Raw genomic sequence first — 26,451 nt, 5'->3', positions numbered from 1 at the left:
TTCATCGTTGATGGTTGTGTTACAAAACCAGGAAGGATCTGTATTGTATTGTATCATGAATTTACTTTGTTTTGTCGTGTCTAAATGTTTGCAATGTTGTTATTATTAGACAGCTAACACAATCCAAAGCTGTCGTCAAGGGCCAGCACAAAACCGGACAACACTGCACTGTGTATCACAATTAACTGTATTTGCACCACGAGCATTACAGCACGCACTAGTGGACTAGTGACTGTGTTTGTACATTGTGGATGTTTTATATTGTGTTATTATTTGCAGGACTGCTGTGTATAAAAAAAAAAAATTGCTGTGTATTGCCAGATCATTATTCTTTTGTGCCTGGTCATCTGGAGTACACATTAATAAACAAACCAATTCACTCGTACTTTGTTGTCTGCTTGTTTCAATTGGATTATTACACCAGTTCTTCACCTGCAGATCACTTACCACTTTGCCACACCCCCTTCGCCGCTTGCATTCTTCTTCTTCCTGTTTCCTGTGTTTATGCTTTGCTGCCCCCGAAAGAGACATTGTTTGCTGTATTCAAGCAAAGTCAAACTTACTGACCTGGAATTTACTGTCGCCACACGAAAGTGAGTGAGAGTAAGTCCGGGGTCAGCCAGTTTGATTTTGTGTGAACACACGCGAGATGCACTGCCTCTGTTGAAATTTCAGTGTGCGAAGTTCTTCCAGATTGTGTGCAATTCTTTATCTGTTTAAAAAAAACAAAACAACTTTTCGATTTGGGCCCTAGGCAAGTGCCTAGTTTGCTTATGCGTTAATCTGGCCCTGACCCTTACAATACACACACACACACACATATATATATATATATATATATATATATATATATATATATATATATATATATATATATATATGTACACACACACACACACACACACACACACACACACACTTTTTAAATAGTTTATACCCTGAAACAAAAAAATGAAAGAAAATAGCTTATAAATAAAGCAAAAAGTTTATCAGTTATTTTTAGGCTGTTAAAAACAGATATAAAATGAATCAAATAAATACTTTTAGGTCCTGTAACAAACCAATTAAATAACTATAAATATAGTTTAGCATTTTCTATTGCCTTAAATACATAGATTTCTACTAAAGAAAACTATATTTTAAAGCTGTCCTGAAAACTACAAGGAAAAGGTCTGGAGTTCTGACCGTTTAGAACAAAAACTGAGAAATGACTGAGGGTAGCCCAGAATAAGAAAGAAGGGTGGTCCTTTCAGGGGAGTTGTGAGAATGTAGTTCCTGAGGCGGATGATCTCATGATGTATTGGGTTACAGATTTGTTGTTATTGAGTATTATTTAAAAATGATTAAATAAAATACAAAAAAAAAAAAAAAAAAAATAGTTACTGAGGGTGGGATTCGAACCCCACTAACAACATATCCCACAATACTTTCTCAGTCAATCAACTGCTAATGTGACTGCTAATGTGTTGTGCGGTGAGCCACTCCCACTACCCTCAGCTTCACCTACCCTACTCAATTCTGACATTTGAAATGGATAGCTTCCTACCATTGTGTAAGAGTTTCTGTGATAATTTATCGTTTCCTCTGAAGTGGTCAGAAAAGTGGTCCTTTTAAAATGCCTGGCCATGGTGTTCCTACGATGCCCAGAGTGTGTTGATGAATGATACAACGGCACACACTGCCTAATATACACACCACTGATGTATTCCGGTTGCCTGGCTGCGTTGTACCATCCCTAAGCACCCAACACCAGAGAAAATATTCTAGGAGGCCCCTGAGTGCCAAAGAACAGAGGGAGCAGGATCTGTTTGCTAAGAGAACTTTGCGCAGAGGGCTGAATGTTGTTTCCTAGGAGTTGTTGCTGATTGATTCATTCATTTAAATGTTTTTTTTTTTTATTTCGACTTTCAATGTTGAATTACCTTGGAAAAAAGATCTGATGTTCTTTTGATGTCTCTTGCCAATCAACTCCTTCAAAACAAAGCCTGAAGAAATGAACCAGAAAGGATTGCATTGTGGGGACACAGAAGGTACAGTGACTTGTTTGTAAAATATTAAGCTTCTTTACAAGATTTTGCCCCAGGGCACAGTGTATTTTTTTTCTTTCTAGTAATGCAAATGTTAATGTTTGAAAACTAGAAATAAACTCCCCAGAACCCAGCGTTCACCAAAGTTGCTTCATTCTGGTTTGATAACATTTAAGCGTAGCTTCACATTTAAATTTTGTTCATTTGTTTACTGTGCCGTAACTCTTTTAGGATGTCTGCAGTCATTCTGAGTGGGTCTTATTGCAATTACTCAAATCATGTTTTTTTTTTTTATGTGTTTATTAAGTCTGTGTTAGGATGCTCACTTTTGATGGAGTTTTACTAATATAAAGACACTTTTTGGCAGATCTAGTCTGCTGTACTTTTTTGTATTTGTCTATGGTACACAATAGGTAACTAAAACTAAGGAACGGCTACTGAACTCAGCTGAAATCATTTTAACACAGACTCATCCAAAAATAAAGTAAACAAAAACCAAAAGAACATTAAAATTAAATTTGCTCTGATCTTTCTAACTTTTATCATGCATTATGCTATTTCCCAGTGCTTTACATTGTTGACAAGGGCCTGAAGTACAAGCTTAGTAAATCTGTCCACAGACCTGCAGGACACTGTCACATTCTTAGTCTACTCCATGCATTTATTTATTTATTGCAGCTCAGCACTCTAACACGCTCATATAAGAAGGCTTTCACAGTATTAAATCCCAGCAGCAGACAACATTTACTGGTGTCTCCGCATTGTAAATGTATACTCCTAGGGACCCATTATCCTTGATAGCTGCAATTCAGCAGGTACTGTTACTGTGCTTAAGTCTGGTGAGGGTGAGGGTGTGGGGAGTTGTTTGGGGATGGCAACAGTATGGTAACAGGATCCAAAGTACTATACTTGTAATGATAACAGAAACTAGCAGTTGCAGCGTATGTACTGTTTACAAGGATCCATGTAAGGACAATATGGAAAAAACATAATTTTATTTTATTTGCTCAAAATGACAAACTGATAGATTTTAAAAAGCATGCACTTAGCTCTAACTATATTATCAATCTCCTTACCACAAACTTGTGAATGTTAGCACCTTCATGTCCATCATTACAGGTGTAAATCAAAAAGCACTATCACAAATAGCATTAGCATATAATAACAACATAAAATAATTCAAAATAATTATTACTTAAATCTAAACTAAAAATGGAAATATAGGACTTTCAACAGGGCTGTCAACATGGTCTAACAGTAAATTAATTAAATTAATTAGTTATTGGATATTGAGGGAGCATTGTACTCTATAAAATGTATTAGCATTGTAAAATTATCAGTTCCACATTTCTAATATGATATAAGATAATAGATAGATTATAATATATTACATAAACATGAAGACATTGAATGTATAATGTATTATCCTGACTACATGTATACATTTATAGAACCACATATCCAATTGTGATAAAAAGGTATTCTATAGCACAGTTTCTGGTGATAAGATCCCCTAATAGGTCACCAAGGTTTAATTAGATTGCCAGCTTCCAAGCGATTTATATTTGTTTAATCGTAACAGATACCTGTTTAAGTTATTAACATAGCAAGCGGTTTATTTGTAAAAAGAAACATAGAATTTGAATCCTACCCAGTGTACCCAGAATCAGTGAACCCAATTAATCTTTCTTTGTGTGTACTTGACTTGTTTGATGGAGCTTTGAAGGTCACTGTATAATTTACCTTCTGTGTGTCTGTTTTGATTTTAAGGGGAGGTTTATTACAAAGACAATTCAAATATAAGTAGACTAGCAAACTAGTCCAATGAACCAAAGTATCATAGCATTTCAACATTGGAACATTGAGCTTATATTTTATTATAATTTGTTACCATTTTGCATCACTTTCTCACAACTTTAAGGAAGCTCTGTTATTTAATTAAAGCGCTAGTATTAAACTATTTAGCAGAGTTAAAAGCATGCATCATAATAAAATGTGATCTTATTGGTGATCCAGTTTTCTTCATTAGCACAAGCAATCAAAGATTCACACAGTATGTTGGCAGCAATTCAGGATCCAAACGCAGCAACATCCTTCATGCTACAGCATAAATGCTTCTCAATATTCAAGTCAAGGGCTGCAAAACCTGAAACTACTGTACAAGGAGACCTCCACCTGTTACAAAGGCACACATTTCCTTCTATGAACTTGATGATCAATACCCACTCCTCTTTGTTGTTGTGGTGGCTGCTTTGGAATACACTTGCACTGTTTGCTTTCTGAGTCTTCTAATTGAGTACTTATAAAATGGATACAGTACTCTATCAGCTTTGCAAAAGTATTAGACATTGAGGATAAACTGGAGAACAGCTGTGTATTTTATAGAAAACAAAAACAACCATGACAATGCCTTGCTGTGTACACCCCCCCCCCCCCCCAGTGTAAATAATGATGTTTACTGGGGAAAGAAATCTGAAAATTTTGGATAAACTAGAAAATGTAATGGAGGACCAGAAGGCTGTCTTACATATGTACATGGGACTCACCGAGTTGAAAACACAGCTATTGTAATAGACAGTATACTGTAAAATTACACCAAGGAACCAAAGGCGGGCTACGTATGCTTTGGTTTTATCAGACGTTTTGTGGGGGAGAATGGGTGTTTAGATACCCTATGAAACCCAACCAATGGTTTAATTCAGTTAGCATGCTTAGTTACAATTTCTCCCAAATGAGCTCAAGATGGTGAGGAAACAATTGCACAATAAAACCTGCAACACTGTTATATCTTTTATAACTTTTATCAAAAGTTTGTGAATAAAATGTGGTACAAAAGCAGGAAAGAAGGTTAATATTAAAATATTACAAATCAGCACATTAATCTCAGTACGGAATACTGGTTAGGCAAAATCTCAGTGTAAATGTCAATTACAAGTGAAAGCAATACATTACTTGCATATGCTTTGTCAATTCTGTAGGACTAATTATAATATTAAGTCAGTAAATATAATAATATGAATATGGATGCATAATTGTTTGAGAAAGCAAATACATGAATATAAATTCAGTGAGTTATAATTAATAGGACATTACGAAATAGTTCATAATTCTTAATTCATCAATCAGTTGTTAAATATATATCCTTAGAAAAATGAGATTCAGCACCCCTTATTCAAGTTAATAGATCACTTTGCTGTTCTAGCTCTCAGGTGTAATTCACTTTCATGGAAGATTAAAACTAGCCTTTCTTTTTGTAAGAAAACTAAATAGAGCACACACTCGTTTTACATTACATCTATCCACTTTTCTGCAAATATACATTTACTGAATTCCCTAAGTATAGTTTCAGTAAATCTTTCTATTTAGTTTAATTGGGAATGCTTAGTTTGTTTCACAGAGTTGATGCAGGGTTGAGCATGTGTGATATCTTGTAGAGTGCTGTCCCCTTTCTATCTTTCTTTAACAAATAGACATTTTTCCAGTAACACTGACCATTCCTGTTAGGTCAATTCAGTCCATTAATTGAGTCTTTAAATCATTAACTTTAAATCATGACCCCAGGTAGTGAAGTTTTTTCTATTTTAATGTCATTTAAACAGTCTTGGCGCTCCTTTTTTCTGACTTTGCTTGCTAGATGCTGTTATGCCAGCTCCTCCCTTTCTTTGACTGGCTGTACAAACTCACTCCAAAACAAAGACAACCCCTTGCTTGCCCGTGAAGATTTCCAAACTTACAATATCTCTCATTGTTCACAATAACTATATTGAATTAACCGCAACACCTGGCAATTCTAGGGAGTCAAACTTGGTCGAGCCTGTGGGCCTAGCTTATTGGTGTAGCTATGGTTACTGAGCTAGGCTCACTCCCTTTACCTCTTCTATTAAAATTTTGCAGCTTCAGTACAAGTAAAAATAAGCTTAAAACACAAAGAATAAAAGGATACACCCCTTATCTTTTTGGTTGTCATAGAGACTAGACCAGCTGCCTCCAGACCTATATGCTGAATCCTATTAACCTGTTATGTTCCTATAGCTGTATCAGGGACTTGAATGGATATCTATCTTTAAGCCTGGCAAGGATGTCAATGTTCTGAATATTAGTAAATAATTGCTCACTGCTGAGATAGTGCCTCATCATTCTGGACTCTTCAGAAATTAAACATCTGGGTCGGCAAGTTTCTACCTTATCAGTAATGTCACTGTATCTAATTGGGAGGTGACCTTTGTCAGTTACCGTCAGCAGACGTAGCTTGTCCTGCCAAGTTTAACAAACTGGTGTCTAGTAAGTGCTTTATATTATTATTTTGAAACCCATATGGCTGTCCGTTATTCAGATAAACAAAATACAATCACCATAACCATTTGCAGAACAGAACATTTCCAGCAATGACAACTCAATGGATTTTAAAGAAATAGCTCACTGCTGCTGATACTGTACCATGTTACAGCAGCTGGTGTTTCTATGGTAAATATGGATGTTTACTAAATCTTTTAATAGGATTTATTTCTCATGCTTATTTGTATTGTTTGTTATGCCTTACACTGTAGTTCATTGCCATGGTTTACCATAGTTTACTAATGGGTCTTCTAAAACTCAATCACTATGCAATCCAAGATGTCCTTTTTCAAAAACAATGCACTGTATCGCCACTGCATCTGTATGAAAAGTAAGGTTACTTAGTACAAACCCTTTTCCTGCACGGTACTTTTTTTAATGAGGTATTTCAATTGATGTACTATACTAAATATTAATTCCATTCCTCATGGATGTGGACCCCTTCCTGATAAAAAAAAACAAAAAAAAACAGTATTTGTGCATTGTTGTGGATGAGTCCTCATCCAAGCAGCAGGTTGCCAAGCAGCTTTCAAACCATCCTGGAAAATCTTGAAAGGGGTTTTGGTTCTTCAAATTGCTCTACATTGTTCTTGCCTTGGGTGTCCGTTGCCAGGCTCTTCCTTAACCGTGTGCTTTAATGGTTGTATTATGCAGACCCTGCTGCTGTGCTGAGGCTGCTGCACATTGAGGTGCATTGAGAGGAGGTAGATGGTTAAGTTAATCTTTTGGGTTAGCGCTTGTGGCTCCACCCACAGGCCTGAAGCATCTTTCCTGCAGCTCTTGTATCCAGCCAGCCTGTCTGAACTGCCACTGTCGGAGTGATTCCCTGGATCCAAGTTAGGTGATGAAAAGTTTGGTGGCTTGTGTGAATGTAATTGTTGTTGTTTTTTCCTGCTGTTGCTCCAATGTCTGCTTTACATGAAGGGTGCCCCAGTATAACCTCAAGTCCCAACTGGAGACAGTCTGGTGAGTAGAAATGTACTTGGGCGCTTCAGTGCTATATAGAGAACAAGGCATGTGACGCATTTAGCAGTCTTTTACTTTATTGTTTATTGCAATTGAATTGGAGGCATAAATAAATGTCACTAATACATTCCTAGTAATTAATTCCACAGACTTCTCGTGAGAAGGTCTTTTATTCCACTACTTCTCTCTCATTTTTATTCCTTTAATATAATAAGTAAGAGTTTGTATCATTGCAATTTTTATTCAATGATTCATTTTTTAAATTTGTGTTTTCTGTAATGCTGTTTAGATTTAACATTTAGATTTATCATTCCATATTTTTTTTTTTCCAAGATTATTTGCATCAATTTGTAGAACTGAAGAGTTCGTAGAATATTCCTGAAGTATTTGGTTAATTCTGTATATTTAAAATTAACAGGTAAACCGCCTTCTATTTTAGACACATTTTCATCACAATTAAATGTCTAAAAATGTACCCAGAGTGACTAGATAAACAAGAAATTGTACAGAGCAACAAAATACCGTATTGAACCAAGGTCATCTTTTTTTATGAGCATTTTCATGCACTAAGAATGTAATCTCTGTCAGCTGTTTGTTATTTAAACCTGATATAGTTTGAAATGTGTACCTAGAGTGATTTTAAATGACTTTTTTGTTTCTATAGTATCAACGGAGCACTATTTCGGGTTCCTACTGTAGACTTTGCAGGAAATGATGCAATATCAAGCTTTAATTTGGTTCTAAAAGGAACCTAGATTATTCAAGTTTAATCACATACTTCATCCATAACTTCAAAACAATGAAGGTACTAGTCATGTTTGTCTACTTGACATTACTTGAATAGCTGTATGATAATTTTTGCTGTGCCCCATGGTTTATTTATTACTACAAGTTATCATGATTAACCATGGTTTTTATGATGCTTTAACAACATACTTGTACATGTCTTACTGAGTAAGAGTTACCTTTAAGTAATACAATGTTGCATTTAAATTTAAGTATGTTCTAGAAGGTCTATTCATTTGATTGAAACAGTGGCATATCTAAATAAAACCACTGAGATCATTTAAATTGTATACATAGGGAGGTTCCAGTTAAGTTAGCTAAATTAGTCATCAAAAAGTAATTGTTCTAGAAAAAAAAACATGGCTATTGAGAGTTCATACTGCTATTACATTATCGTTTGTTATTGCAGTTACTTTTTAGTATGTTATTTACAGTTATTGCAGGGTTTTACAAAAAAAAAAATGCAATGATAATAATTACTGCACCACATGAATCAATCAAACACTCGCTATACTGTAATAAGCCAGGACCACCTCTCCATATCACTATAATCCATTTCTATTATGTTCAAATGATTTTAGTTTATTTGTTGTAAAACTAGTGCCACAGCTAATAGCTACTTTAAAATCTCAATTGTTTTGATACAGTTAAAGCTGCCGTGTACTGGCATATGTATTGAGGGCTTTATTCCAAATGAACAATTGCATGCATTTTTAAATAAATATAGCTCTTTGGCTGTATATGGGTCCCAATGCCTTTGGGGAATGTAAAAAAGATTGACAGGCAACAAGGTCTTCTATTAAAGACAAGTGATTTGACACAAATGTAGCTATATTTTAATGGAACATGACCTAGCTTTCCTGACACGTCGGCAGCAAAACTAATTTTATAAGGTCTGCCTAAACTACTCCTGCATTATTGCCTTTTTTCTGCTGGGTGCTGTAAACCAATACCAGAGATCAGATTTTTGTCTTTCCATCTCAGTGACTCAACGTTCACACGAGACTATCAGTTATAGGGACCCTCTCTCTCTCGGCAGCTCTATGCCATTAAATAATTTAAAGTACACAGGGTAAGACAGGATACTTCCACAAAACTCTTCAGGTTAGGCTTGTGTTGCACAACAGCGGCCAAAAATGAAGTGTCATTATTCTCATAGGTAGATATTTATGCAGGATATCTCTTTCAGTATGGATGTTTGTTTTGGCGACACTTTGTAATAAGTGAGTAACTGCTTATGGTAAATCAATGGCAGTGATACCCTTTTACATGCACACATGTATTAGGAATTCAATTTTGATAAAACAAACTAGGCAAAAAAAAAGAATAGCAACTGTACTACTATATTATAATATACATTTTAATAATCACACATTAGTCTTCTGTGCAGTGCTTTGAAAAATTAGTATACACTCATTTCTGTGAAAGGCTTTGAACTACAAACTTGAATAAATTTTAAATGACTAAACATTCCTTTATTTAAATAGTCCTGAAAGTGAATAGGGCTCCATGTCTCACTTTGTGAAGTACTCAACAGCCAATTAGAAGTACACAAACGTGATTCAAGAACATCTAGTAAATGTACGTTTCTTCACTCTGAACCATGGCATTTACAGTGACAACAATCAAGTTTCTCTAAACTAGCAGTCACTGAAATTTCCTGCAGTAGGTTCCCCTAGACTTTATTAAGAAAGTTCTCACCTTGAGGTCTTTGAGATTCGGGCCTCTTTAGCAGATATCTTTATTGGAATAGTGCATACTGGGTATGCCAAAAGTGGTCTATTTACCCAATAACAAAAACTAAAGAAAGTTTAAAAGCCATATATCTGTTCCAGGATCTTAACGCTTGCTAATTCTGTTTTTGTTGAAAGCCTGCTCCATTCAACTACCCTGGTCCAGAAAATGAGTTTCTTATGTATACAACAGACTTGTCAGTTAAATGCTTAATTCCACAAAACCAAATCCCTTTTTTATTTTGTTGGTTGCCCTGGAAGCCGAAGCTGAAAAGAACGATGTGCCATTTGTATTTCAAGTCCTCTGACAACTTTGTGCTGTGAGACTCCCCTGAAAGAAAGTGCCAGCCATTCCTGGTAAAATAATCTTTTCCTGTAAGCAAACACAGGGCACTAGGTTTTAATCAGCACTGACTAATCACAGCTTTTACTCCACCACCAGGTTTATATGTAAACAAAAATGTCAAAAGCATTCCCTCTCTTAACTGATTTCAGTGGCAGCGCTAGGATTTGCTGGTGCCTGGTGCATGACAAAAAATAAAAATAAAACATGCAACAGAACAAAAATAAATACATCAGCAGCAAAATCTGAATCGCTCATAAACATAGTTTTTAACTTTTCCAACAAAACATATTGTAACGTTATTTTACTGTGAACAAGAGAGTAATCAATCAAGTAACAGTATATTTTAATACATCAATTAACAAGATTAGTCAATTTGAACATTAACTCGATTTAGTTAAGAATGAAACATATTACTAACTTCAAAATTGTCACACAAACGAATTAATCATAGGCATCAATTTTAAATGAATGTTATCAGAAAAGGTCCTTCATGGCATCCAATATCTTGATGATGTAACCTTGCCCACTATTTACAGTGGGCAAGGTCCCTCTGTGCATTTAGCAACTGAAACAAAACACCTCTGACGTCGGCTGTAGTGTTTGTTCTTCTAGCAGGTGAAGTAGTTCAGCTTGCAGGTGAAATTGGAGGGGATGGGCTCCTGTCTTGATTGGCTATTATTCCTGTCCTTGTTCTAGATGGTGTGCTGGGAGATGGCAAAGCTGCCATCATTTTGGTGCTCACATCCTTTTGGTTTTGAGCCTCTGCACAAATTAGGAACACAGCTCTGTACCTTGTATGGTAATATTATATATATATATATATATATATATATATATATATATATATATATCACTATATATATATAGATAGATATATAATATAACCTCGTATTGTTGGACCTCGATAGTTCAAGTTTCAAAGCATTAGCCTAACTGATTTTATTCTGTTTGCAGTCACTTGCTACTAAAGCTGATCGTTACTATACCTCGATACAATACGAACCCTGATCCCCCCCCCCCCCCCCCCCCCCCCCCCGTGACGTTTCTGTTTTCGTTTCTGTTTTGGAGCACATTGTGTCAGATTCTGAAAGCTTTTTATTTCAAATTGTCATTTGCACAGTATTTTTTTTCTGGAAGGAAAAATAAACCACCAAACACAATTCTAAAACAAATATGAAAATAACTTAAAAATACTTACAACACCTAAATGAAATTCCTGAGCTGAGTTTTTTTTTGGGTGCTGTTTTCTTAAATGAAAAAAAAGGTGCTAATAACAAGCATAGCTTTGAGAATCTGACCCATATTGTCATTCAAAGCTATTGACCTTTTTAGGGTAACTTGAACTAAATGGCTTCATCTATGTGAAAAATTAATTAGAAATGGAACCACATCTCTCTATAAATAATGCTGCTAGTACACAGATTTGTTATAAAAGTGAGCACTTAAACAGCCTTTCTAATACAGTACAGGTTGTTGTTCACAAAATTGTTACCAATGTATTGTTTTCTCAGAATGTGTTTTGCAACCCATGCATGCAGTGGCTCAGAATTATGTATAAATACATTACACTACGCTAGTATACTATTATTATTTCCATAGTATTACACTCCAGTAGAAAAGCTAATTTTAAAGACGTACAGCACTGGGTAGTATTCATAAAACACTTTCTAGGAGGATGTTTGTATGGGTTTTAATGTCCTTTACTGTGGACCAAAATGTCAGATACATTTGCATCCCTTCTAAAAGCATATATATATAATATATATATATAGTATAATATATATATAATATATATATCTATATATATATATATAATATATTACTGAATAATTACTACAAGAACCACTTTGAATGCTTGAAAACATCATCAAAGAGTAAGGGAACAGTACAAGAAAATGTTATTTGAAGCCACTTACTCTTTTCCTTTCAAGTTTCATTTAGATGTTGGAGTGTTTGCTTCTTGTCTAAACTTGTTACACTACATACTGTACACGAGAATGTGAGGGGTCTAGACATGGTGTATTGGCTGAATCCCACTGTTGCTCTATAATGAAATAGTAATTGCATGGGAACGTTTTCAACAAAAATAACCAGAGATTAAGACCTCTCTTATGCAGATCTTCTCCGTACTGGCATTCTGTATAAGTCTCATGCTTTTTGGGTTGCCATCAAATCCTTATTGTATTGAAACGAACGGTATAGTACCCTTTACAATCTGAAACCTGTCAATGTTTATGTCTCTTCTGCCTAAAATTAATAGAAATCTGACTGTGCAATCCGGCACCGGGTCATGTGATTTACTTTTCTAAGTTTAAAACTAGTATTAAAAAACAAAAACAAAACAAAGCTGTTTATATATGCTGGAGCCATTCAGATGTTGCAGCTTACCAACTTTAGTCCACTTGATGTTTCTAACTTAAGCAGGATTCGTCTACTTGATTATACTAAAGTTGGTACACCGGCTATTCCCAATTGCAGCGAACCAGAAGTTAATCATCACAGGTGGCTCATCTGCTAATCAGACTAAACAAGATCACGATTGGAGTTCAAGTGGATTAATTTAGTACTGTGAAGGATAAGATTAACTTAGTACGCTTGCTCTGCTCGTCCTTAGCATTTACTGCTTAAAATGTTTTGCAAAGACAGATGCATTTTTCCCCTAAAATGACTAGTAGATCTTAAAACTTTATTCCGTATATTTCTTATGTCCATCACAATCGTGCAGTCAGATCTGTGAGAATAAAATCTCGCACAACGTAACATTATTTAACAGGTTTTATTCGACTTTATGAAGCAAAATGTGTTAATTCTATAGGGTGATGCACAACTTTTGGCCATAGCTGTAGGTTATTAGTCACCATTATCGGTCTAACTTGTTCAGATTAGTTAAACCAATTACCGGGATCATCTCTTTGATACGCTGCAATCAGGATTAAGTTAGTACAGATTTGCAGGATTTTCTAGTCCACATTTTAGTCCACTAGAAGTGAACTAAATCACTGGTATGCTGCAATTGACCCTAAATGTCTAAATGCCATCACAACAAGCTATCTTGTGAAAAAAAAAAGATCAAACTTTACCAAAACCAATATAAAAATAGCTTAATGAAAAATTCTAAATCTCAAGGCAAACCGTTTTAGACATTCTGAACAGAAAGGATGCCTACTTAAAACCAAAATGGAGAAAACCTGAATGCCAGGAGAAAGCGTCTGAATCCTGCATGCAGGTACTGTACGGACAAGTGAACGTCTTTCTATGGGAATGGTTTAAACAGGCTTTTGCTAATAAAGATTTTGTCGAGGAATTGATGTGTTAAAAGTTTGCTGAGTCATTATTATGTGTATTATTCTGTATATGTACAGTAGTGAAGCTGTTTTTTTAAAGCGTTCAAATTGTTTTGTTATTTTACCTTTTTTTTTTTGATACAGTATTAGATTTTTTACAACAATCCAGCACAATATTCAGTCCCAATACAGGTTTTACTGTATGATCAGTGCATGAGTATTCTGAACACAGATTCTATAAACAAACCAAACAGGCTTTAAGGGAATTCATTCTTAATGCAAACTCTGCCCTTGTGTAACAAGACAATGTAAAGTAGCACCTTTTCATATTCATAGGGCACACTTGTCCACAAGAGTATGCTTCTTCAATAGGAAAATTCAATCATCTTAGAAAGCAAAGGAAACCAAGAGTAGCCTCAGAAGCTATCTTTTAGGACTGCTGTGTTGTGAAGCTATATGTTGTAATTGCAGAATGTTTTAAAAAGATTTTGATTATAACAACAATGAACACAAAGCTACAGCAAATTCCACTTTGATAGAACCTGTATTATAATTAAAAACAATAGTGCAAGTTGATGAAGGCTCCACTATGTGGTAGTTGACCACGAATGGAGCATTCCATCCCACACCAGAGTTTGCTTCGCTGTAGCAGGATGATATTACACTTTTGTTGTACCATTAGTGCAAGTAATGGCTTACCATTTTACATATCCAATGTTGCCTACTACTAAAAGCTAATTAGGGACAATAGGTTATAAAAGCAGGTCTCAAATGCATGTTCATATTATATTTGATAGGTAACCAAAGTTTTTTTTTTTTTTCTTTGCAGGGCAGAGAGTCTCATTCCCCATCTCTATAAAGGATACAAACCAAAGAAACAGCATCAGTAGACTTCAGTCTATCTACCCACCCATAGGCTGCAGGAACTTTGGAAAATCTTTGTCCGGCCCAACTTGTTTTAATATGCAGTTCCACCACCATGGAAATGCTTTCCACACAATCCACTCAGAGGACAGCCCAGTCAGGCCAAGGATAGTGACTGTGGTGAGGCCAGGAGGGAGGAGACACCCGAGGAAGATAACAATACTTCTCAACAGACGTTCTGTACAGACCTTTGAGCAGCTCATTGCGGACATATCAGAAGCTTTGGGTTTTCCTCGATGGAAGAATGACCGCGTGAAAAAACTATTCAGCCTCAAAGGAAGGGAAATCCGTAGCGTGTCAGATTTCTTCCGTGCTGATGATGTCTTTGTTGCAGCTGGAAGGGAAAAGCTGACTCTGAAGGAAGTTCAGGAGGTTTTGGAGGATCTCTATCCTGATAGTCCGTATTCCCAGAGATTAATTCAAAAAGAATGGGAGCGTTCCCAGAAACCCAAGCCTTATTATAAGGGCTCCAAGGCAGACAGCAGCTTTGGTGAGGAGTTTGAGGTTGCCAAGAAACACCTTGGTACGAACCTGGAAAGAGTCAGGGCCAAGGCCAGGCAAGATGAAAGAGTGAAAGCCAGAAAGTGGAAGAAGGAACAATGGGAACAAGAACAGAAAGAGCTGACTGAGCGGAAAGGAGCAAAGGAGATGTACCCACTAAGAGATGAGGTAATTGATAAAGGGGCAGTCGCCTATGCTGTGGAACACTGCGAAAAGTGTAAAAGAGAACAACAGCTCAAAGTGCACTGCAATGCTCCCAGAGAAAGAGATGGGTCACCTGGAAAGGAAGTCCAAAGGAGGGGAAAAGAACAGCCTGATGACCTGCACTCAGAAAAGAAAAAACTAAGGCAGAGGTGTTCTAGAACATCGCAGGAAAACTTCAAAGAAGAAAAAGAAGAGGGAGCGGATGTGAAAGACATCAAAAAGGCTTGCAAGGAACGCTCCAGGAGGGATAAAGAACACAAAGAAATGTGTCCTATTCATGGACAACACAAGGTAGAAAGGAAGAGGGCACAAAAAGAAGAAAATCCAGACACGGCAGTGGGGGAAGTAGATGAGATGCATCAACAGAATGACCACAATCATGCAGAAAAGCAAAGCTCTAGAGCAGAGATAAGAAAGGAAATACCCTCCAAAAAAGAAAACCCTGAAAAAAGCAATGAAAAGAAAGAACTTCACAAAATGATGGTAAAAGTGGAGCAATGGGAAGAAGCTACTGAGAAAATAGAAAAGGAAAAAACTCCAGCAATGACCCAGGAAAAATGTGTTAAAGAGTCTACAAATATATGTGCTGTAAAGAATAGACACATAAAAACACAAAGTGACATAGAGAGCTTCTATGAGACTGGTCGAACTGTTGGGGATGGGAACTTTGCAGTTGTGAAGGAATGCAAGCTTCGAAACACAGATGCTCTGTACGCCATGAAGATTATTGATAAAGCCAAACTGAAGGGGAAGGAGCACATGATAGAAAATGAGATCTCAATCATTAAAAGCCTCTCTCACCCAAACATTGTGAGACTGCTGGAGGAATATGAGACCGAGAGTGAGATCTATCTAATCATGGAGTTTGTTCACGGAGGGGACCTCTTTGATGCCATTACAGAGAGTGTGAAGTTCACTGAACACAACGCAGCTCAAATGATCATTGACCTTTGTCAGGCACTGGCTTACACTCATAGTAAAAATGTGGTGCACAGGGACCTCAAACCAGAGAACCTGCTGGTAAGTAAACATGTAATGACGTGCTTCCACATAAATGTCTTTATTTCTGTAAATCTAGTATATGTTCTAGTCATGACTTGCTACTTAAGTATACTGTATGTTACAAAATACATCTTCTATAAAGTTCTGATCATGCTGGAGATCCCAAACCAGATTCTTCTTTCTGCAGTATATCTGAACAGGTATGAATATCTAACTGATTCCAATAAAGGTGGACATTTAGAAATATCTATGACCCTACGTCTACTCTGACAATTAGGGTCTCTAACCAAGAGCAGTAAAGATCTGAATTTGTACATTATTAACACTAAGTGAATGGCCGCTGGAAGCCAACTCCATCCTAAGGTATGTTCCATCTTGGTGCCAACATGCAATATGATAGTTCTGGTGTCCACACCTGGTGAGAGGTCAGGTTTTACCCCATCTTCTTACCTTCATCCAGCCACACCTCCCCAGACGTTCAGACACTCAGACACCTCCTGCCCCCCTCCCACTTTGCATTTCTGTGCAGCCTGCCTGGCCGATGTTGCACCTAAAAAGAGAAGGGTTGCAAGGAGTGCATTGGTGTCCTTCATTGTGTTAAGCCACTTCAGTGGGGTAAGATCCGTAACCAGTGTGAAGGTTCGTCCAAGGAGATAATAACGAAATGCTTCCGCCACCCATTTGATGGCCAAACATTTATTCTCTATGACCGCAAAATTCTTTCTCTGTGAAGGAGCTTGTGGGTGATAAATATCACCCGATGCTCCCCCCCCCCTTATCTCCTGGGATAACAGAGACCCCAGACTGACCTCCGAAACAGCAGTCTGTAAGATAAAAGGTCTGCTAAAAGCTAAAGACTTATTACTGCTGGGGCTTGGATCAGATGTTTTTTTAAGGTATCGAAAGCGTCTTGACAGTCTGTGGACCATTTATCTTTTCAGGTTCGTTCTTTTTGGTTAGGTCAGTGAGTGGGACTGCTATAGACGCGAAGTCTGGAATAAATCTCCTATAATAACCTGCTAGCTCCAGCACTGACCTAACCTGGTATTTTGTCCTTGGGCATCAACAAAACCTGCACCTTATTAATTATTGGCTTCACCTTGCCCCTTCCCTGACAATAGCCCAAGTATTTTGCCTCCTCTTTTCCAAATGTAGGCTTACCCAGGTTTGCCTTGAGCCCCGCTTCCCTTATTGATGCTCAAGTCAAGCTATGTCATCTATGTATGCAGCCGCATACTCTCCATGAGGCTGGAGAACTTTATCCATAAGGTGCTGGAAAATTGCCGGGGCTCTGTATAGGCCAAAGGGCATCATGTGGAACTGGAAAAGACCCTGAGGTGCCGAAAAAACTATTTTCTCACGTGTTTGTTTTGTCAACAGTATCTGCCAATAGCGTATCGTCAGATCAAGGGTGGATATGAACTGAGCCACTCCCAGTCGATCCAACAAGTTGTCCACTCGAGGCATGGGGTATGCATCAAACTTGGAGTGAGAATTTGCCTGCAAAAGTCTGCTTAGTTACCAACACCACCGGACTACATCGCTCGCTCCGCGACAGTTCGATCACTCCAAGTTTCAGCATCGTCTCCACCTCTTCCCATACCATTTCCTGTTGGTGTTCTGGTACTCAGTATGTTCTTTTTCTCACCCTTGTTTCTGGCTTCATGACTATGGCGTGCTCTATCCAATTGGTCCTGCCTGGATTAAAAAAAAAAAAAAAACCATCACCAAATTGTTGTATTACATTTTCTAGATCTCTTTTCTGTACCTGGTTTAGATTCTCCCCCATCGGAATGCCCATTGGCTGTCCGTTGGACTTGCAGAGACCCAGATCTGCCTCCGGAGGGAGAGGGGAAACATATATGACTTCTCTCTCTCACTCTCTCTCCATGGTTTTAACAAATTAATATGGTACATTTTATTTTCTTGATGCCGTCATAATTTCATAATTTACTGTGCCAGTTTTCCCAAAGACTTCAAAGGGACCCTGCCATTTTGCAAACAATTTACACACTGTTGAGGGGAGAAACGGTAGCACCCGGTCACCTGGTTGAAATGATTTTTTCTTTGCCAATCGGCCGACCAATTCAAGGCAGTCCCTAAGTTCAAGCACATATTTAACGATATTCTGAATTCTATAAACGCTGTACCTTAGTCTCCCTCTGAATACCTAGCTGAGAAAACAGCTTTACCAACTCTTCCGCCTCAGACTGAGCTGTCACTGTACGCATCAGGATACAGAGTCCACATAGTCCACTGTCACTAAAATGAATCGATATCCTGACTGTACCATCCAAGGGCCCATGATATCTACCCCAATCCAACCAAATGGCATAGAAGCAAGTAGTAGTAGAAATAAGGGTGCCAGCTTAACCCCCTTTGCCGCAGTCAATTGGCACTCTGAACATGATGCCACATATTTCCGTATATCAATGAAGGCTCCCGGGCAAAGAAATCTGGCCAGAATTCTCTTCTTTTCTCTTGGTCTTTTCACAACCGAGATGCCCCGTATATGGAATGTCATGGACCAGCTGAAGCACCTCTGTCCGAGAAGACTGTGGGACCACCAGCTGGTACACCACCTGCCCGGTACCCGATGTCTGTGACACATGATATAACAACTGGTTCATTATGGCATAATACATACATTTTATTGGTATCATATTATCAATCCTTTTCCCCATGACACACTGAACCCTTTCTCTAGCAAATTGGAGGTCAGGGTCGTTACCCTGTTTCTCTGCCATGTCTGTATCCCTGTTCCAAAACTCATGTATGTCGACTGGAAGAGGATTTATAGGCCCTATTGGCTATAGGTTTGCTGAATGGTTACACTGTGTTCCCACCCTTTTCCACTCTGTTTCATCACTTGGGACTGCAGCCGCCCCTTCTTCCACTCTGTGACTAGCTCCCTCAGCTTGCTCTGCCCTCCACGCCTTTCTTGTTCTTCGAGGCCCAAATTTTGAGTTAAACAGATCAGATTGTAAAGGGCTAGCCAATTGATTTCTGCTTTAATACCTGGGCTCGGGCGGCCTCACAAACCTGTCTCATCCCAATGAGGCTATAAAAAATTGCCAACCCCGTTCCCATGATCACAGATTACGTCAAATTCTTGGCAACTGCCATGACTATGGTAACGGTCTGCTCTTGAATATAGAATTAGATTTTTGTGGTAGGGTATGTCCTGATATCGCCATGGATACATGCAATAACCACTGACTGTAATGGCAGCCAGGACACACCCTCTAGGAGCGTTTGCCTAATAAGATTTTGCTGTCACGCGGAGTCCACTAATGCATGGGTTCTCGGCCAGCTTGACTGTTTCCTCCACAGTGGTATCATTATTATTTTGCTTAGGTGCACTATAACCAGTAAACCACTTAACCAAACTATGACAGGGCTGAGACCTGCTCTTGTAAAATATGTTTTGTGTTTGATTATAAATAACATTTGGTGGGTTTGCAAATACTTTATTTTTTTTTTTTTTTAATCGCAAACAAGTTTGTGCTAGATATGGCAGGTCTGGGAGGTTAGACTTCTCTCCCGGTCTAACTGAATCCTAACATGCAATAGGTGGCCAGGTGTTAATTGACTATTTGATGATCAGTAAAACTGGCCACATGCCTATAAAAAGGGTCTGGAAAAGCCAGCCCTTTGTTCTGTGCTCTGAAAGCCCCATTACCAGGGTTAATGAACCAAAACCGAGGACCACCTCTGTTTAACCGGGATCCTTAGGACCATAGGTAGGGATTCATTTACGGGATTTTAATCCCTCCTAAATTTATTTAGTTTTTATAGGGAGAAGGTTCCTGGTGCGGGACCTCCCGTTTAGTTGGAGCAGCACCCAAGCTTAGCAACCTTTTGTTTTATTAGCTGTTTACCAACTGTGTTTTGTTTTGCCTTTTTGTATTTTGTATTTCCATGTACACTGCGTTAGTGTATGTCCTACCGCACAAGGGCTACCATTGCTGGTACCCTAGTGGCGGCCACTAGCCACTGCAACCCCCAGTAATTGTGAATAAAACCTGGATGCCTGAGTGTCGTTTCAGCTTCAAACCCTCTGTGTCTCTCTCAACTTTTCAACGGACACCCACTCCGTAACAGAACACCCATGTTACACAAACATTATGTGCATGCCTGGCAAGTAAAAAGTTCAGTTGTAGCAGTTGAAATATTCAGAAACTACCTAAACAAAAAGAAGTCAGTGTAGTTTTGCACGTAGTGTGGACACAGACATTCAAAACCTATTTACTACACTTCGAAATACAGGTACAGCAACAAATATTTGTAAATATGCTGGTAATGGAAATCTCAACTGGAAGTGCATACAATTTGTTATTGACATTAAGAAGTGAATTTAAATACATTAAAAGGTTTCACATCACTGCATCAGGTGGAAACTATTCATGTTCCCTGTGTTATCAGAATTGAAATGATTACAAAGAAAAAATCAGTGTGGCTGAAAAAAAGAAGGGAAATGAAAAGATGATAAGGGCCGAATGACTCCATAGGTTCACAGAAAAGTGCATTATACGCACTGATAGGTTTGAAAGCCTTTTATTTTGAGTAAACAATTGACAGTGTGCTTTTTTCCTTTTGTTTTTGTTAGCATAATACTTAAAAGAAATATGTATAAATGTTGACCATGAAATTAAAGTAAAATAATCATCAATGTTTTTTGCTTTTTTAGTCATCAGCTCTACCCAATATACAAAACACAATAATACTGCAACATGTTGTTCGTTCTGCCCTCTTGTGGTGTGATAACAACTGCATCTGTGTTGTTTTTTTTGGATATTCTCAATGCTTAATAAAAGAAAATTTGCCCAGGTAAATGTAGTTAATGTATGTGTACCTGGTGAAAGCCATAACGTCGTTTTGCTGATAGTCTACTGACTGAAGTTTTGTGCTTTATTGAAACAAGGTTCAACGTAATGAGGATGGAAGCACCACACTAAAACTGGCAGACTTTGGTCTAGCAATGGAGGTGACTGAACCGATTTTCACAGTCTGTGGTACACCTACGTATGTGGCTCCGGAGATACTCTCTGAAAAAGGTAAACCTGGTTGTGGAAATGCCCTTTAAATGAGCAGAATCAAATAGCCATTATGCATGTTATATGGAAACAAGCTCAATCATTATTTGTTTATTTATGCAGACGCCTTAATCCAAGGCAACCTAGAGAGACTAGGGTGTATGAACTATGCATCAGCAGAGTGCAGTCATGCATCACGCAGAGTCACTCACAACATGCAGAGTCACTTACAACAGCAACATCGCACCTGAAAGACAGAGCACACGGAGGTTAAGTGACTTGCTCAGGGTCACACAGTGAGTCAGTGAGTAAGCAAGGGATTTGAACAGTTTACAAGCTCTTTTCGTTAACCGCTGGACCACACAGGCTCAATGCAACAAACTCCACATATTATTGATTAACATTCTCTGAGTAAATTCCTGGAATGGATTAAAAAAAGCTTAAAATTCTGTTATCCTGTTTTAAAACAATCCATTGAGCACATTGATAGCAATGGCTGATTTAATCACACTAAGAGTAGAAGTTGCACTTTACTGACTTTTTGATAAAAACCCAGGACTCTAAAACAAGGAGATACCTAAGCACTTATCCTATAATAGCTTTAACTGCAGGACACATCTAGTTGCAACAGTCTGTATTCTGTTTATACCAAAAGTATATACAGTATTTAAAATGAATATCAGTAAAATATGTATCTTTTAAAATTTTAAATTCAGGGATTATTTTACCTGGCGGATCTTAACTTTCATTTGGGGGGTTTCCATGGGATACCACTTATGTTATTCCATTCATGTTGCTGTATCCCACTCATGTTAATGAATCTATACTATATAATATGTATAAAGTGTTTTGTGGTGTTATTTTTCTGAGGTTATGGTCTGCAAGTTGACATGTGGGCCACTGGTGTGATCCTCTATATCCTGCTGTGTGGTTTCCCTCCATTTCGCAGTCTGGAGAGAGACCAGGAGGAGCTGTTTGAAATCATCCAGCTTGGGGAGTATGAGTTCCTGTCCCCCTACTGGGACAGCATCTCCGATGGTAAGTGCAGCTTTAAAATACTGCACCTCAAGTTTGTTTATGTTGAAGACAAACCACCCATTAATGACTTCTCTGTAGCAGCATTGCACAAAATATAGCCACCTTCTTTGACGCCTCTCTGTGATATAGGAATTGATGTATTTTGACGTCTGTAATTCCCTACTGGCCTAATTACTACATTACTAAAACAGAGAACACCCAAGACCATTTTGCTTCAATGCCAGACTGTGCCAGCCAGGTACTGAGCAAAGAAAAGAGATCACCGTCAAGTCAAACAATTGTCTTGTCCAGTGTAATACTTCTCATTTTTAAATGTATTGAATTGCACTTAAATAAATCGTTACTCTCTATTATTTATTCTATACACCCCTGAATGTTTTTTTTTAGCAGTTCAACTTTATACAGTATTGGTAGTAGAATTAATTATTTATGACCAAACAATGTGATATTGGTGAATACCAATATATTTTATAAGTATATCTTTATTATGAAAGCTGTTGTGAAGCCATATCAGCACAAGGGGGCTGCAGAGAGTAGCAGATAGCAGATTTAAAAGTGATTCAAAAGGACAATGCTATAAGATAGAGATTTTGCCTACACTTGACAGCCAAAACTTCTACAAATACATGTGTCTGTTGTCACATTTTTATTTTTGTTTTTCATTTTTCCAACTTCCATATTTTTAAAAAATATTTATTGAGAGGAATGGTAGTTCCTTGCACCAGAAACAGCAAGAACTGCCAGACTTCTATACAGCAAGAAAAGCTTACGTATTTTCAGGGAAAGTGCACAGCAAAAGTAAAACAGCCAAAAGCACCATTTCACTTTTAATTTGTAGTTCCCAACACTCATAGGTTGTCAAAGTAAGGAAAAACTGTCCTTCTCCTCTTTCTCCTTTTTCTTCACCTTTTAGTGCAGGTTTTTGCAGACCCCAGGCACTTTTATCCACGCATAGGTGTATTACAGGACATCCAAGTTTAATGACAATTAACTTGTTTTGTCAACATGGAAATATTTCTTTATTTTGATATTTATTTATTTTTCACTATCAGATATAAACACTGCCATTTAATACCATATGAAATGAAAATAATTGAACAGTTCTTGTTCAATTGTATGTTAGTGAAGTTTCTTGTACATAAAGGTCATCATGCTTTCATATATTTTTACTTTCAAATTTAAAAATATATTGTAACGACCCAGGCAACTGCTTTGTTGCAGGACTCGTTGTCTGTTCAGTTTGTCTCGTCTGTCTTTTATGTTAAATGTATTGTAAGGGGAACGGGTCACGCCGTTACTTAGCATGGGAAGGGGGGGGGGGTGAATGAGTGGGGAGAATGTGTGTTGCTGTTTTCGGGGGTTGCAGAGCATGGTGGCGGGAAATGACAGGAGGTTATATAAGGGTGTGCATGAGACTGGGGACTGGAGACAGTCCAGTGCTGAACTTGAATGAGAAACTATGGGTGCGATTGAATGAGCTGTGACCAGAGGTAATATGCAGTGAAATTACCAAGCCTAAAACGTAGGGTTATTATTTTGGTGCTGTGAATTCCAGCTCCTGATAGGAATTCTCTGTAATTTCAAATAAAACAAACATTTTGAGAATTCAACACCGTCTACCTGAGTACTACTCCCTAAACATGAAAAATTTACAGTATACTATATGAAAGGATTAAGCTTATTATGAAAGCTTGCAAAATCACACGAAAGCTTTCAATACAATCGGGATAATACATAATCATTATTTACAAAATCTTGTGTCTCGTTACTTGTTAAAAACTATAACTTTACTGCTATACTACTGGCAAATATTGTAAAATGGAAGGAAAAACTTTGCCAGTCTCCTTTCACAGAGACCATTTTAAAGATTCATGATTTCTACCCAGCCACTTCTTCCAGTCATTCTCACTGTGTCATGTTTCACTGCAGGTGCCAAAGACCTGATCAGCAAGCTGCTGGTGGTTGATAAGCACAAGCGGTACACTGCTCAGCAAGTCCTGCAGCACCCCTGGGTGCGATCGGGAGGCAAGATGAACAGCCGCAACCTGCAGAGAGAGGTGACGATGAACATTGAGCGGCACTTCAAGAACCGCCGCAGGAGAGAGCACGCTGCTGAGCAATAGTCATTGTTCTGATGATTTCGGATTCATGGTCAATTATTCCACTGTTTATTCCCAACCCCATTTTGATAACTCTGTGTACTGTATAATGCTAGGTGTATTGGTGCATACTGGGAAATGCAAGACTCCTGTCTGATAATTATGTGATTTGTTAAAGGGATGTTTTTATATCACACATCTATATTTTCCAAATATTACATTTCTTACTTTCTTAAATTCATATCATGTGGGTTATGTGTGATTCTGTATTATCGTATCTGCTAAGATCAATTTTTGCCATGCTTACTAAGAATTCCAGCAAGAATTGCTTCTCAAAAGACTCTTAAATGGTGATTGTGGGACAGAGGTGGGGAAGAACATTAACATTGCTCTTTGCACTGAAGCCTGTTAGTAAAGCATTTAGGCACACTGAAGCTTGTGCAACACTGATATACTTCCCCACATCACTTCCCCACACTTGATCTGCCTTTTCAAAAGCAATGGAATAGCTAGTTCAGAAATCGTGGCAAATAATGATCTAAACAGAACCAACAATATAGAATCATACAGACCCATATAATAGGATATTATAGAAGTAAGAAGTTACAGATTAGGAAAATACAAATTATGTTAAGTATTGAATCAACAGTAAACTAATACAAGCTTGACTATAGGTGTGTGCAATAACTTGTATTTGTACTTAGAGTTGCCTTTAAGAATAATTTATTGGCAGATATTCAATAAATCCATTAATTAATGCGATGATTTAAAACCAAGAATAGCTGTCCTCCATCATGTTAACAATCAAGTACTACTGAAAAGTAATTTTGCGGGTTTGGTACACCAGTAAGGCAATAACAATGTCAGTGCCCCAGATGAGAGGAATATGCTCTTCTTCTCGGTTTTTAAAACACTCAATGTGGAAGTCAATTGCCATTCATTGGTACTCAATGGTAAACATCAGGAAGGACGGCTTTTCTAGTTCTTGTTGATTATGCTTTGGATAGCACACCTTGAGCACACCAAGCTATTTCACTCAATGTATTTCCTTCTTTATGCAAGTCAAGGTTGTTATAATAGTAGAAAACACTAGTGGAGGCTATGAGTAAATTAATGATGCTATAATGCATCAGAGTAGAAAAATGCAACATGTGTAAGACTTTTGCACAGCAGTGTATATATTTACTATCAAGTTTTAGCATAGAAATTGTATATTTTGGGAAGATTTCTCTTCTTCCAGATTAGATTTTTCTACTAAAATGAAAAATGCTTCTGACGCTTTAATATGCTTACTTGCATGTAAACAGCTGTAAAGTACAACTTGGTGCATGTATGGAATATCAACAGCACCCCTGTTATTCCCCTGCAACACTCTGCACCCAGGGAATGTAAGAAACGTCACATTATCCCAAGTGTTATTTGGTACAGATGTATTTCTTGCCTCCAATAGGGGCAGAGACTGGCAGTGGGAGAGGGTTATGGATAATAGTTAGACTGTGCTTTACCAGATGTACTTGATCAGGATGTAATAATTGGAACAGCAATGTATACAAAGTGGTAAAAAAGAAGAAGAAGAAGAAGAAGAAGAAGAAGAAGAAGAAGAAGAAGAAGAAGAAGAAGAAGAATGCATTACTTAATATAAAAGTTCATGCCCATACCAAGGTTACCTTTAAGGAGCAGGAGCATGTAATGAGTTTGCTTTGACACTGCGATGCAAAGGGACTGAGGTAACTATAGGGTATTTATTTAAAATAATTTTTAAAAGTTAGTTTGGATTGAATGACTAGGATAGTAACAAAGGGCAACTGGCTATAATTGTTGTAAGTATTGTAAGATATCTGTACAGAATGCTATAATGTTGTAGATGTAGAATTTAGTTTTTGTACAAATAGACATCTGCATCCCCTTGTATAATACATCATGTGTACAACGCTTCATGCTTTATTTTTCACATGTTTTCAACATATGTCTAATGTGCACCCTCCAAAATTAAATACATTTTGTCACTACATTGTTCTGACGTGTGTTTAATCAGTTAAACATATTATATACTTGTTTGTCCTACCCTTATAAATGTTTACCATTGTAAATCTGCCCAGTAATTTTTCTCCTGCTTTTCCAAAGGTTATACTATGCATTTACCATAGTTTACCATGGTGGCTTAGTTTTA

General features: G+C 37.5%; 1 protein-coding gene across 4 annotated transcripts; it reads left to right on the top strand.

Moving 5' to 3' along the window:
* Positions 1-1,952: 1,952 nt before the first annotated feature.
* LOC121312941 (serine/threonine-protein kinase DCLK3-like) lies at positions 1,953-26,371 on the top strand. 4 transcript variants are annotated; one of them, XM_041244921.1, is made up of 5 exons: positions 1,953-2,030; positions 14,307-16,126; positions 21,033-21,165; positions 22,015-22,182; positions 24,112-26,371. In XM_041244921.1, the coding sequence occupies exons 1-5, from the start codon at positions 1,994-1,996 to the stop codon at positions 24,303-24,305; spliced, it is 2,352 nt and encodes a 783-aa protein (XP_041100855.1). In that variant the 5' UTR covers positions 1,953-1,993; the 3' UTR covers positions 24,306-26,371. The 4 variants fall into 4 exon arrangements, with proteins under 4 accessions (XP_041100855.1, XP_041100857.1, XP_041100856.1 ...); XM_041244923.1 differs by lacking the exon at positions 1,953-2,030 and adding an exon at positions 7,088-7,203; XM_041244920.1 differs by lacking the exon at positions 1,953-2,030 and adding an exon at positions 7,089-7,328.
* Positions 26,372-26,451: the final 80 nt, after the last annotated feature.

This window comes from Polyodon spathula, chromosome 3 (assembly GCF_017654505.1).
Source record: "Polyodon spathula isolate WHYD16114869_AA chromosome 3, ASM1765450v1, whole genome shotgun sequence".
NCBI lineage: Eukaryota > Metazoa > Chordata > Actinopteri > Acipenseriformes > Polyodontidae > Polyodon > Polyodon spathula.
This window is presented reverse-complemented; position numbering and strand designations above follow the sequence as displayed.